The 15,806-nt window shown below is 33.3% G+C and overlaps 1 protein-coding gene across 1 annotated transcript in view; it reads left to right on the top strand.

The window, feature by feature from the left end:
• Positions 1-15,127, top strand: part of LOC137397294 (uncharacterized) — a 29,411-nt gene extending 14,284 nt beyond the window's left edge. Inside the window, exons 7-11 of the mRNA XM_068083583.1 lie at positions 11,768-11,802; positions 11,942-12,119; positions 13,557-13,733; positions 14,136-14,279; positions 14,442-15,127. Coding sequence (XP_067939684.1) covers positions 11,768-11,802; positions 11,942-12,119; positions 13,557-13,733; positions 14,136-14,279; positions 14,442-14,893 — 986 coding nt within the window. The 3' untranslated portion in view covers positions 14,894-15,127. The remainder of the gene's footprint in view (positions 1-11,767; positions 11,803-11,941; positions 12,120-13,556; positions 13,734-14,135; positions 14,280-14,441) is intronic.
• Positions 15,128-15,806: the final 679 nt, after the last annotated feature.

Here is a 15,806-nt window from a genome sequence, read left to right on the forward strand (position 1 = left end):
TTTAGGATATTGTCTACAAATTTCAAAGACTTGATAGCATATTTAAATAGGTTTATATGAGTTTTGTATCGTTATTATATTTAAACAACTTCATTGAAAAATGGTTAAATTTGTTGATGATGTTTGCAACGGCCGTTGACGAATAATTTTAGTGAGTTGTGTGCACATATGCATTTATCATAAAGCTCCCGAACAATCGCTTCGCTCGTGTTTGGTCATGGGATAATAGTTTGAATAGAATCATACAGGAGCAATAGTAACCTCACCCAAAACATATTCCAGCATAACAAGCATTGCTTATACTATGTTAGATGTGTTATCTGTTGATGCAAGCAAACGGAGTGATAATCACAGTGAGGGGCTCACCAGAAACTAAAAGTAAATTAATGCGTTTCGTCTCAATATTAGTAAAACTGTTTCTGAAATGATTCTGTCAATAAAATTCAATATAAAGATAACATTTCTCAGTACCGTATTAGATAACAGATAAAATTATAAAATATTAGTGAAGCGATAGATAGAATGCCTAAAATTAAATCAAAAGACAAAGCTTGTTTGATCTATGAAAGGTTACTGTTAAGTGAGCTATATTTATATTTAGGCTTTCAGAGTAAGTTGGTTGTTTAGTTCCACAGAGAAAGCTCAACTGATGAATCACTGGGGATTAAACCACCAAGAAGCCTCCTACAAGAGAATAATTATGCTAAAGGTGCAATTGTATACGACCATATGTATCTCGTTCCAAGTGAGTCAACCGCACTGATCAGGTGCTGAAGGTTGCGCTATCATTAATAATAGAAGGCTATAAAACTAGGCATATATTTGCATATAAATTAAAGCAAGAAATCATGTTTATAAAATTGATTGTCTCCTATATACAGTATACTTATATACTTATATATATACTTTTTACAAACTGTAGTGATTCTCGATAAATTTTATGGTATGTAAGGTACTCCGTACTGCAACACATTTTATGGTATGTAAGGTACTCCGTACTGCAACATATTTTATGGTATGTAAGGTATTCCGTACTTCAACATATTTTATGGTATGTAAGGTATTCCGTACTGCAACATATTTTATGGTATGTAAGGTATTCCGTACTGCAACATATTTTATGGTATGTAAGGTATTCCGTACTGCAACATATTTTATGGTATGTAAGGTACTCCGTACTTCAACATATTTTATGGTATGTAAGGTACTCCGTACTTCAACATATTTTATGGTATGTAAGGTACTCCGTACTTCAACATATTTTATGGTATGTAAGGTACTCCGTACTTCAACATATTTTATGGTATGTAAGGTATTCCGTACTGCAACATATTTTATGGTATGTAAGGTATTCCGTACTGCAACATATTTTATGGTATGTAAGGTATTCCGTACTTCAACATATTTTATGGTATGTAAGGTACTCCGTACTTCAACATATTTTATGGTATGTAAGGTACTCCGTACTTCAACATATTTTATGGTATGTAAGGTATTCCGTACTGCAACATATTTTATGGTATGTAAGGTATTCCGTACTGCAACATATTTTATGGTATGTAAGGTACTCCGTACTTCAACATATTTTATGGTATGTAAGGTATTCCGTACTGCAACATATTTTATGGTATGTAAGGTACTCCGTACTTCAACATATTTTATGGTATGCAAGGTACTCCGTACTTCAACATATTTTATGGTATGTAAGGTATTCCGTACTTCAACATATTTTATGGTATGTAAGGTATTCCGTACTGCAACATATTTTATGGTATGTAAGGTATTCCGTACTTCAACATATTTTATGGTATGCAAGGTACTCCGTACTTCAACATATTTTATGGTATGTAAGGTATTCCGTACTTCAACATATTTTATGGTATGTAAGGTACTCCGTACTTCATCATATTTTATGGTATGTAAGGTACTCCGTACTTCAATATATTTTATGGTATGTAAGGTACTCCGTACTTATATATATTTTATGGTATGTAAGGTACTCCGTACTGCAACATATTTTATGGTATGTAAGGTACTCCGTACTTCAACATATTTTGTGGTATGTAAGGTACTCCGCACTTCAATATATTTTATGGTATGTAAGGTATTCCGTACTTCAACATATTTTATGGTATGTAAGGTACTCCGTACTTCAACATATTTTATGGTATGTAAGGTATTCCGTGCTTCAACATATTTTATGGTATGTAAGGTATTCCGTACTGCAACATATTTTATGGTATGTAAGGTACTCCGTACTTCAATATATTTTATGGTATGTAAGGTATTCCGTACTTCAACATATTTTATGGTATGTAAGGTACTCCGTACTTCAATATATTTTATGGTATGTAAGGTATTCCGTACTTCAACATATTTTATGGTATGTAAGGTACTCCGTACTTCAACATATTTTATGGTATGTAAGGTATTCCGTACTTCAACATATTTTATGGTATGTAAGGTATTCCGTACTTCAACATATTTTATGGTATGTAAGGTACTCCGTACTGCAACACATTTTATGGTATGTAAAGTACTCCGTACTTCAACATATTTTATGGTATGTAAGGTACTCCGTACTTCAATATATTTTATGGTATGTAAGGTACTCCGTACTGCAACATATTTTATGGTACGTAAGGTACTCCGTACTTCAACATATTTTATGGTATGTAAGGTATTCCGTACTTCAACATATTTTATGGTATGTAAGGTACTCCGTACTTCAACATATTTTATGGTATGTAAGGTACTCCGCACTTCAACATATTTTATGATATGTAAGGTATTCCGTACTTCAACATATTTTATGGTATGTAAGGTACTCCGTACTTCAACATATTTTATGGTATGTAAGGTATTCCGTACTGCAACATATTTTATGGTATGTAAGGTATTCCGTACTGCAACATATTTTATGGTATGTAAGGTACTCCGTACTTCAACATATTTTATGGTATGTAAGGTACTCCGTACTGCAACATATTTTATGGTATGTAAGGTACTCCGTACTGCAACATATTTTATGGTATGTAAGGTATTCCGTACTTATATATATTTTATGGTATGTAAGGTACTCCGTACTTCAATATATTTTATGGTATGTAAGGTATTCCGTACTTATATATATTTTATGGTATGTAAGGTATTCCGTACTTCAATATATTTTATGGTATGTAAGGTATTTCGTACTTCAATATATTTTATGGTATGTAAGGTACTCCGTACTGCAACATATTTTATGGTATGTAAGGTACTCCGTACTTCAACATATTTTATGGTATGTAAGGTATTCCGTACCTCAACATATTTTATGGTATGTAAGGTATTCCGTACTTCAACATATTTTATGGTATGTAAGGTATTCCGTACTGCAACATATTTTATGGTATGTAAGGTACTCCGTACTTCAACATATTTTATGGTATGTAAGGTACTCCGTACTGCAACATATTTTATGGTATGTAAGGTATTCCGTACTTCAACATATTTTATGGTATGTAAGGTACTCCGTACTTCAACATATTTTATGGTATGTAAGGTACTCCGTACTGCAACATATTTTATGGTATGTAAGGTATTCCGTACTTCAACATATTTTATGGTATGTAAGGTACTCCGTACTTCAACATATTTTATGGTATGTAAGGTACTCCGCACTTCAACATATTTTATGATATGTAAGGTACTCCGTACTTCAATATATTTTATGGTATGTAAGGTATTCCGTACTTCAACATATTTTATGGTATGTAAGGTACTCCGTACTTCAATATATTTTATGGTATGTAAGGTATTCCGTACTTCAACATATTTTATGGTATGTAAGGTACTCCGTACTTCAACATATTTTATAGTATGTAAGGTATTCCGTACTTCAACATATTTTATGGTATGTAAGGTACTCCGTACTGCAACACATTTTATGGTATGTAAAGTACTCCGTACTTCAACATATTTTATGGTATGTAAGGTACTCCGTACTTCAATATATTTTATGGTATGTAAGGTACTCCGTACTGCAACATATTTTATGGTACGTAAGGTACTCCGTACTTCAACATATTTTATGGTATGTAAGGTATTCCGTACCTCAACATATTTTATGGTATGTAAGGTATTCCGTACTGCAACATATTTTATGGTATGTAAGGTATTCCGTACTTCAACATATTTTATGGTATGTAAGGTACTCCGTACTTCAACATATTTTATGGTATGTAAGGTATTCCGTACCTCAACATATTTTATGGTATGTAAGGTACTCCGTACTTCAACACATTTTATGGTATGTAAGGTATTCCGTACTGCAACATATTTTATGGTATGTAAGGTACTCCGTACTTCAACATATTTTATGGTATGTAAGGTACTCCGTACTGCAACATATTTTATGGTATGTAAGGTACTCCGTACTGCAACATATTTTATGGTATGTAAGGTATTCCGTACTTATATATATTTTATGGTATGTAAGGTACTCCGTACTTCAACATATTTTATGGTATGTAAGGTATTCCGTACCTCAACATATTTTATGGTATGTAAGGTATTCCGTACTTCAACATATTTTATGGTATGTAAGGTATTCCGTACTTCAACATATTTTATGGTATGTAAGGTACTCCGTACTGCAACATATTTTATGGTATGTAAGGTACTCCGTACTTCAACATATTTTATGGTATGTAAGGTATTCCGTACCTCAACATATTTTATGGTATGTAAGGTATTCCGTACTTCAACATATTTTATGGTATGTAAGGTATTCCGTACTGCAACATATTTTATGGTATGTAAGGTACTCCGTACTTCAACATATTTTATGGTATGTAAGGTACTCCGTACTGCAACATATTTTATGGTATGTAAGGTATTCCGTACTTCAACATATTTTATGGTATGTAAGGTACTCCGTACTTCAACATATTTTATGGTATGTAAGGTACTCCGTACTGCAACATATTTTATGGTATGTAAGGTATTCCGTACTTCAACATATTTTATGGTATGTAAGGTACTCCGTACTTCAACATATTTTATGGTATGTAAGGTACTCCGCACTTCAACATATTTTATGATATGTAAGGTACTCCGTACTTCAACATATTTTATGGTATGCAAGGTACTCCGTACTTCAACATATTTTATGGTATGTAAGGTACTCCGTACTTCAACATATTTTATGGTATGTAAGGTACTCCGTACTTCAACATATTTTATGGTATGTAAGGTACTCCGTACTGCAACATATTTTATGGTATGTAAGGTACTCCGTACTGCAACATATTTTATGGTATGTAAGGTACTCCGTACTTCAACATATTTTATGGTATGTAAGGTATTCCGTACTTCAACATATTTTATGGTATGTAAGGTACTCCGTACTTCAACATATTTTATGGTATGTAAGGTATTCCGTACTTCAACATATTTTATGGTATGTAAGGTATTCCGTACTTCAACATATTTTATGGTATGTAAGGTACTCCGTACTTCAACATATTTTATGATATGTAAGGTACTCCGTACTTCAACATATTTTATGGTATGTAAGGTACTCCGTACTTCAACATATTTTATGGTATGTAAGGTATTCCGTACTTCAACATATTTTATGATATGTAAGGTACTCCGTACTTCAACATATTTTATGATATGTAAGGTACTCCGTACTTCAACATATTTTATGGTATGTAAGGTACTCCGTACTTCAACATATTTTATGGTATGTAAGGTATTCCGTACTTCAACATATTTTATGATATGTAAGGTACTCCGTACTTCAACATATTTTATGATATGTAAGGTACTCCGTACTTCAACATATTTTATGGTATGTAAGGTACTCCGTACTTCAACATATTTTATGGTATGTAAGGTACTCCGTACTTCAACATATTTTATGGTATGTAAGGTACTCCGTACTGCAACATATTTTATGGTATGTAAGGTACTCCGTACTGCAACATATTTTATGGTATGTAAGGTACTCCGTACTTCAACATATTTTATGGTATGTAAGGTATTCCGTACTTCAACATATTTTATGGTATGTAAGGTACTCCGTACTTCAACATATTTTATGATATGTAAGGTACTCCGTACTTCAACATATTTTATGGTATGTAAGGTACTCCGTACTTCAACATATTTTATGGTATGTAAGGTATTCCGTACTTCAACATATTTTATGATATGTAAGGTACTCCGTACTTCAACATATTTTATGATATGTAAGGTACTCCGTACTTCAACATATTTTATGGTATGTAAGGTACTCCGTACTTCAACATATTTTATGGTATGTAAGGTATTCCGTACTTCAACATATTTTATGATATGTAAGGTACTCCGTACTGCAACATATTTTATGGTATGTAAGGTACTCCGTACTTCAACATATTTTATGGTATGTAAGGTACTCCGTACTTCAACATATTTTATGGTATGTAAGGTACTCCGTACTTCAACATATTTTATGGTATGTAAGGTATTCCGTACTTCAACATATTTTATGATATGTAAGGTACTCCGTACTTCAACATATTTTATGGTATGTAAGGTACTCCGTACTTCAACATATTTTATGGTATGTAAGGTATTCCGTACTTCAACATATTTTATGGTATGTAAGGTACTCCGTACTGCAACATATTTTATGGTATGTAAGGTATTCCGTACTTCAACATATTTTATGGTATGTAAGGTACTCCGTACTTCAACATATTTTATGGTATGTAAGGTATTCCGTACTTCAACATATTTTATGGTATGTAAGGTACTCCGTACTTCAACATATTTTATGGTATGTAAGGTACTCCGCACTTCAACATATTTTATGATATGTAAGGTACTCCGTACTTCAACATATTTTATGGTATGTAAGGTATTCCGTACTTATATATATTTTATGGTATGTAAGGTACTCCGTACTTCAACATATTTTATGGTATGTAAGGTACTCCGTACTGCAACATATTTTATGGTATGTAAGGTATTCCGTACTTCAACATATTTTATGGTATGTAAGGTACTCCGTACTTCAACATATTTTATGGTATGTAAGGTACTCCGCACTTCAACATATTTTATGATATGTAAGGTACTCCGTACTTCAACATATTTTATGGTATGCAAGGTACTCCATACTTCAACATATTTTATGGTATGTAAGGTACTCCGTACTTCAACATATTTTATGGTATGTAAGGTACTCCGTACTTCAACATATTTTATGGTATGTAAGGTATTCCGTACTTCAGCATATTTTATGGTATGTAAGGTATTCCGTACTTCAACATATTTTATGGTATGTAAGGTACTCCGTACTTATATATATTTTATGGTATGTAAGGTACTCCGTACTTCATCATATTTTATGGTATGTAAGGTACTCCGTACTTCAATATATTTTATGGTATGCAAGGTACTCCATACTTCAACATATTTTATGGTATGTAAGGTACTCCGTACTTCAACATATTTTATGGTATGTAAGGTACTCCGTACTTCAACATATTTTATGGTATGTAAGGTATTCCGTACTTCAACATATTTTATGGTATGTAAGGTATTCCGTACTTCAATATATTTTATGGTATGTAAGGTACTCCGTACTTCAACATATTTTATGGTATGTAAGGTATTCCGTACTTCAACATATTTTATGGTATGTAAGGTATTCCGTACTTCAATATATTTTATGGTATGTAAGGTACTCCGTACTTCAACATATTTTATGGTATGTAAGGTACTCCGTACTGCAACATATTTTATGGTATGTAAGGTACTCCGTACTTCAACATATTTTATGGTATGTAAGGTACTCCGTACTTCAACATATTTTATGGTATGTAAGGTATTCCGTACTGCAACATACTTTATGGTATGTAAGGTACTCCGTACTTATATATATTTTATGGTATGTAAGGTACTCCGTACTGCAACATACTTTATGGTATGTAAGGTACTCCGTACTTATATATATTTTATGGTATGTAAGGTATTCCGTACTTCAACATATTTTATGGTATGTAAGGTACTCCGTACTTCAACATATTTTATGGTATGTAAGGTATTCCGTACTTCAACATATTTTATGGTATGTAAGGTATTCCGTACTTCAACATATTTTATGGTATGTAAGGTACTCCGTACTTCAACATATTTTATGGTATGTAAGGTACTCCGTACTTCAACATATTTTATGGTATGTAAGGTACTCCGTACTTCAACATATTTTATGGTATGTAAGGTACTCCGTACTGCAACATATTTTGTGGTATGTAAGGTATTCCGTACTGCAACATATTTCATGGTATGTAAGGTACTCCGTACTGCAACATATTTTGTGGTATGTAAGGTATTCCGTACTTCAACATATTTAGTACATAAGAAATGTACCAAGATTTTGCAACTGCAAATTCTTCAAGAGGTGTAATCTATTTACAAAAGTTTTTATTCCCAATGCAATTTGGAAATTTTATCAGTCATTTTTGTTTGTTAGAGCTCTGATAGGAGATATAATTGCACAAATTTGTCAACTCATAAGAGATAGTTACTTAGTGATATGCCACATTTATAAACAGAAAAAAATATTTGTTTGCAGTTATTTGTGTAAAAAGTGAAAGGTGATTGGATATTTTCTCAAACTGGGAGACCCAACTGAAAAACAAATTATTTTATTTTCATAATTAAAATCCATCGTTTAGTAAAAATTGTGAGATTAACTTAGCAACAATTTAAGACATGTGCCTTATGGCCCACTTATTGTTGACCCATTTCTTATTAGGATTACTGAATATTGACCCGTTTGTTGTTGAGACCACTAGTTGTTGAAAAACTTCTTGCTAGGATCATTTGATGTTGACCCACTCTTCGTTAAGACCATTGGATGTTGACCCACTAACAAGGCAGTTTTCCATCAAGCAAGCAAATAGAATCTTTTTACATTATACAATCTTACAGCCTGGAGAATTAATTTTGGAGTTCTCTATTTTATTATAGTACATCTACATCTAAACAGGAAACAGTAATTCGACCAACCGCACTATTCTTAGTTCAGTTAGATGTTCTCTAGTTGGTCAAATAATAATCAATACCTTGATAAAGCACTTATCACATTTCTCTTACAATAAGAAAATAACTTTTAAACATTTAGTGTCTTGAATCACAAATAATTTATTATTCACTATTTCAAAAATACAAAAAGCTTTTTCACTGGCATGTTGTTAGGAGAGTACCTGTTTTGCAGAGTAAGCACTTAGCATGGTTAATCATGTGCATCTACTTTTATATATTCTTACCGCAGCCATTTTGTTAGTAGGCATATTTGGTAGCAGCCAGTTTGTTAGTAGGTATATTTGGTAGCAGCCATTTTGTTACTAGGCATATTTGGTAGCAGCAATTTTGTTAGTAGGTATATTTGGTAGCAGCCATTTTGTTAGTAGGCATATTTGGTGGCAGCAATTTTGTTAGTAGGCATATTTGGTAGCAGCCATTTTGTTAGTAGGCATATTTGGTAGCAGTTTGTAGGAATTTTGATGTTAATTGACTAGTTTTAAATAAAAGAAAAATGGCTTCAAACAATTGTTTTCGCAATTGTTTAATGAACTAAAAAGGTGGAGGCCTTTAATTTTACCTAAAAAACTTTTATTTGAGATGCTGGGACCATTTTTTAAAATCTACCTTCTTGCCTGTTGTTTTTGTTTGCAAAGTTTCCAAGGCTATTGTTTTTAACCGTAAAGCTTTACATAACTAGTGAGTTGTGCAGTTCTGTAGCTATATAGTTATGTTGTTTGTAGCTATATAGCAACATAGCAATGTAGCTATGCAGCCATATAGTTATATAGCTATATAACGGTGCAGCTATGCAGCTATTTACAACATAGTTGCATAGCTACACAGTTATATAGCTACATAACTACATATAGCTTTAGTTATATAGTAGTATAGCTATATAACTACATAGTATCTAGCTATGTAGTTATGTAGCTATGTAGCAATATAACTGTGCTATGAATTTGATAATAATCTAGATTACTGCACATGCTAATCCAGTAAGACTGTTTTTGTAGGAACCTTGTATTTTTTGGGAGATAGCAAACATAATTAGCCCACAAATACTGATGCCCAGGCATTTAGTGGGTAATTTCAAAGGGTTTTACTGAGCAAGTTTTTGTTTTCATATTCATATACAAAAACCTATTTGGCATTGTGTTAAACGTCGTGTTAAACGTCGTGTTAAACGTCGTGTTAAACGTCGTGTTAAACGTCGTGTTAAACGCCGTGTTAAACGCCGTGTTAAACGTCGTGTTAAACGTCGTGTTAAACGTCGTGTTAAACGTCGTGTTAAACGTCGTGTTAAACGTCGTGTTAAACGTCGTGTTAAACGTCGTGTTAAACGTCGTGTTAAACGTCGTGTTAAACGTCGTGTTAAACGTCGTGTTAAACGTCGTGTTAAACGTCGTGTTAAACGTCGTGTTAAACGTCGTGTTAAACGTCGTGTTAAACGTCGTGTTAAACGTCGTGTTAAACGTCGTGTTAAACGTCGTGTTAAACGTCATGTTAAACGTCGTGTTAAACATCGTGTTAAACATTGTTTTCTAAATATTTCTAATAATATTATGCAAAAATGTTAATGCATTTATTGGTCAACTGCATTTAACGCGAAACCTCTCTTTGAACTTCACCTGAAATATAGGGAATAGGGCCACACTATAGGGAATAGGGCCACACTATAGGGAATAGTTGAAAAAAAGCTCCACGGCATTTGACTAGAGATTTTATGGTAACTGCTCATTAATGTTACTGAGGATTTTGTTGAAGAACCAGACTATGAGCCAAACTTTCAGTGACTTCTTTTCTCCACCTGCAGAGTTTGCCTTTTTTGCATTATAAGCAAACAAATGTAAACACAGCTAACTAACTACTACTACTAACTATTAACTGCTAACTTCTAATTACTAACTACTACTAACTGCTAACTATTAACTATAACTATGAACTATTAACTACTAACTGTTAACTATTAATTAATAACTATTATCTATTAAATATTACCTGTTAACTATTAACTATTGAATACGTACTAATGAAAGAAATGTATTTTATTAAAATGTTTTATTAGTTTTACAGGAGGTTTAAGGAATTTGATGAAGCTACATACTCTGTAGGGATCTTCAAACTAAGGAAGTCAATAAGTCTGATAAATGGTTTATTTCCACAAGATATTTTTTCAGAGGTTTGTGACAATAAATTTGAAAGGCATCTTTCATTTAAATTTATTTACTGAGTAAATACAATTAGCTGATTTAATGAACCTTTCTAAGTGTCACCTTGTGCACATACTTTGAAGCTTTCCCGCGTGCCAGCGCGTTGCAATCAATTAGCAAGGTATCATCATTAAAGTTCACTTCCTATGTTTAGATGACATCTGCAATATTCAAATATTTGTTCCACTTGTAGCAGGAGGCAATCAATTCTGAGTTTTTGCCGACTCGACTCGTACTATAATTACTATGTTATAGAAGATTAATGAGCTATGAGTTACTTTGATTTATTACCTTGTCTACAGTATAAAAGGTCAGGACAGTTGATACAGAAGTCACTCTTCTCTTATACACCTCAGAATAGAGACACAGTTTAAACATGGGTAAGTTGAGTTTCTCACTAAGCTTATCATAACTATAGTTATACCAACTAGATCTCTATGTCTTTGCCATAGACTTTATATCTGCATAGAGCTTATTCAATCTTTCAGGTAGCAAAGTTGTCCTCTCTCTGGCTTTGGCTGCAGTGATTGGTAAGTTATTAGAAGTTGTATCTATATTAGCTCTGTGTAAAGTATTCTGTTCCAATGTAAAGTTTTAGTGAAAACTTGAATATAGAGGAATATCAGCAATTCTGTTTGGTCTTACATTGCCATCAGTCAAAGTTTTCAATTGTGAATATTGTAGTTTGTATGACAAGTGCCTACAGGGTAGGTGGGAATTACCGTGATGCAAATCATGGTCAGTATGCATCGCGCCCTTCTCAATATCAAGCACCTGCTGCCACTCGTTACCAATCACCTGTTTCTCATCACTATCAAGCACCTGCTCAAAAATCCTATGGTAAGTTCGTAAAATTCTATTGATTTCAAAGTTTTAAAATCTAGAAAACACGTAATTCAAGGTTTAATTTAATAACTTTGAAATTTTTTACAAACAACTCTTTGTGCAAATTAATTTAAATGCTGGTAGCATTGATACATCCATAGACTTATGCACTGGTAGCATTGATACATTCATAGACTTATGCACTGGTAGCATTGATACCATTTATAGACTTATGCACTGGTAGCATTGATACATTCATAGACTTATGCACTGGTAGGATTGATACCATTCATAGACTTATGCACTGGTAGGATTGATACATTCATAGACTTATGCACTGGTAGCATTGATACCATTCATAGACTTATGCACTGGTAGCATTGATACCATTTATAGACTTATGCACTGGTAGCATTGATACATTCATAGACTTATGCACTGGTAGCATTGATACCATTCATAGATTTATGCACTGGTAGCACTGATAACATTCATAGACTTATGCACTGGTAGGATTGATACATTCATAGACTTATGCACTGGTAGCATTGATACCATTCATAGATTTATGCACTGGTAGCATTGATACCATTTATAGACTTATGCACTGGTAGGATTGATACATTCATAGACTTATGCACTGGTAGCATTGATACCATTCATAGACTTATGCACTGGTAGCATTGATACATTCATAGACTTATGCACTGGTAGCATTGATACCATTCATAGACTTATGCACTGGTAGCATTGATACCATTCATAGATTTATGCACTGGTAGCATTGATACCATTCATAGATTTATGCACTGGTAGCATTGATACCATTCATAGACTTATGCTCTGGTAGCATTGATACATTCATAGACTTGTGCACTAGTAGCATTGATACCATTCATAGACTTATGCACTGGTAGCACTGATATCATTCATAGACTTATGCACTAGTAGCATTGATACCATTCATAGACTTGTGCACTAGTAGCATTGATACCATTCATAGACTTGTGTACTGGTAGCACTGATGCCATTCATAGACTTATGCACTGGTAGCATTGATACATTCATAGACTTATGCACTAGTAGCATTGATACCATTCATAGACTTATGCACTGGTAACATGGATGCATTCATAGACTTTTAGGATTATATATTAAATTAGATGAATGTTGCCAAAAACAGCCATAGTTTACCAGGGATGTTTAGAAGGGCTCGAAAAAGGACTCGGGTCATTTCAATTCTTATCAAAAAATTAACACTTCAATTCTCAATTCTTTTGCACCATACAGCATCATGTCACAGTATGTCGTGTAAGAATCAATTCAAAATTTGATGGTAAACGAAGTTTATCATCTTTCAACCTCAACAATGATAACAATGATAAAGTGTATAATTTAATGTATGTAATATATGTAGGCTGTAAAACTCAACACAATCTTTTGTAACTTTAGTAGTCAAGTATTGGTCTGAGTGGGGGCATTATGGAGCTTGTTCAGCAACTTGTGGATGGGGAGAGCAGCGCAGGTACAGAACGTGCCTATCCAAGAGAGAGTATGGATATGGAAACTCAGTCCATCAGTGTAATGGTCCCAGCTACAGCAAGAGAAGATGCTACGGTGGTAAACCCAGTAAGTAAACAGGGTTTTTATTGCAAAAGCTTTTCTAAAGGTCTTACTACAAATAAAAATAAGAAATATTTGTGTAGTATTTGGTGAAGATAAGAAAACAGGTCATAGTTACAGTTTACTAAACTATATCTGAATCTTAACTCTTCCTAGTACTTTTGCAATTTGTCATTTACCAATATAACAATTTCAAAACATTCAGTTTTTAAAGATATTTTTATATATTTAAAAAATGCTATTTACCTGCACCAAATTCCAATATTCATAAATGGTTTCAAGTATTTTAATAGTTTGAAATGTTAGTAGTATGGTGCAAATGACTAACTCAACAATAATTACCGTTCATTCAATTGACATTCTCCACGATGAGAGTCTAAAACTAATTGCGTCTCGCTTGTTTTTTAGTTGATGGTGGATGGTCACACTGGTCATCATGGGCAACTATTCAAGGATATCAACAAAAGAGAACAAGACAATGTAACTACCCTGTTCCAAGCTGTGGTGGAAGGAACTGCTATGGATCAAGCTTTGAGACCAGAAATGTTCATAGTAAGTTTCACCACTGAACGCAAACCTTACCAACATCCTGATGTTAACTTTTAAAAACTGTGAGTAAATGCAAGAACTAGATCTAGAAATAAGTGGTAATGTATATTGTTTTATATATTTTGATGTATTACTACTAATTCATTGATGGGTGCTATATTCCAGCGCCAAGAACCTATGCGCCAGCCCCAGTTTATAGAACACCTGCTGCCAACACACACTACAGAGCACCTACTAGCAATACTCGATACAGAGCACCTGTTGACAACACTCAATACAGAACACCTAATAGAAATAGAACACCTGTTGGTAGCACTCAGTACAGAGCAACTGATGATGACACCCGATACAGAGCACCTGTTGACAACACTCAGTACAGAGCACCTGTTGACAACATTCAATACAGAACACCTAATAGAAATAGAGCACCTATTGGTAGCACTCAGTACAGAGCATCTGATGATGATGACACCCGATACAGAGCACCTGTTGACAACACTCAGTCCAGAGCACCAGTTGACAACACTCAGTACAGAGCACCTGTTGAAAACACTCAGTACAGAGCAGGTGCTCCATCACACCAAGCTAGTTATCCTAGAGGCAATGTCAAGTACTAAGCTCCTCTTGCCAATAACTAGCTATTTAAAAAGCTATTTTTGCTAGATCCCTTGACACAGTTTGGCTATATGTACTTTAAACATTTACACTTTGTATGAATCTTACAAAGCTTCGAATCTATTCTTAGATACGAAAAGTTATTTTTAGTTTTGTTGTTTATAAAGCTTTTACTGTTGCGTTTATCAAAGTTATTGTTCTTTATTTTAGATTTCTTAAATACATATCTGCAACCCAACAAACGCATGTTGCCCATCATTAAAGTTTTAGCACAAAAGCAATTGTCTCTGCAAAAAATGAGCTAGATTTTTGCTAGATCCCTTGACACTGTTTGGCTATATGTACTTTAAACATTTACACTTTGTATGAATCTTACAAAGCTTCGAATCTATTCTTAGATACGAAAAGTTATTTTTAGTTTTGTTGTTTATAAAGCTTTTACTGTTGCGTTTATCAAAGTTATTGTTCTTTATTTTAGATTTCTTAAATACATATCTGCAACCCAACAAACGCATGTTGCCCATCATTAAAGTTTTAGCACAAAAGCAATTGTCTCTGCAAAAAATGAAATCTAGTTGTGATTTAATGCAAACTCTTATTAGCTTTTCACACCAACTCTGACCACCCTAGGTTTTACTGCTAAATCAAATTTGGCGCCCATTTTTAAAAGACGCAATACTTGTTTAAGGTTAGTAACAGATAAATTGTTGCTACTAACATGAAGACCCATATGAAAGACACTAACTTTTTGTTGTTGTGGTAATTTAAATTATATATGATACTAACTGTCTTTCTTAAAATGCATTGCACACCTTTGAGACAAATGCTTTTCTAAAAAAAATTTACTGGAAAAATGGTTTTTACCATTTGGTTTAAAGGCTATTATTAGATTATTATTAGATAACAAATAGTTTA

Source organism: Watersipora subatra, chromosome 5, assembly GCF_963576615.1.
Source record: "Watersipora subatra chromosome 5, tzWatSuba1.1, whole genome shotgun sequence".
Classification (NCBI taxonomy): domain Eukaryota; kingdom Metazoa; phylum Bryozoa; class Gymnolaemata; order Cheilostomatida; family Watersiporidae; genus Watersipora; species Watersipora subatra.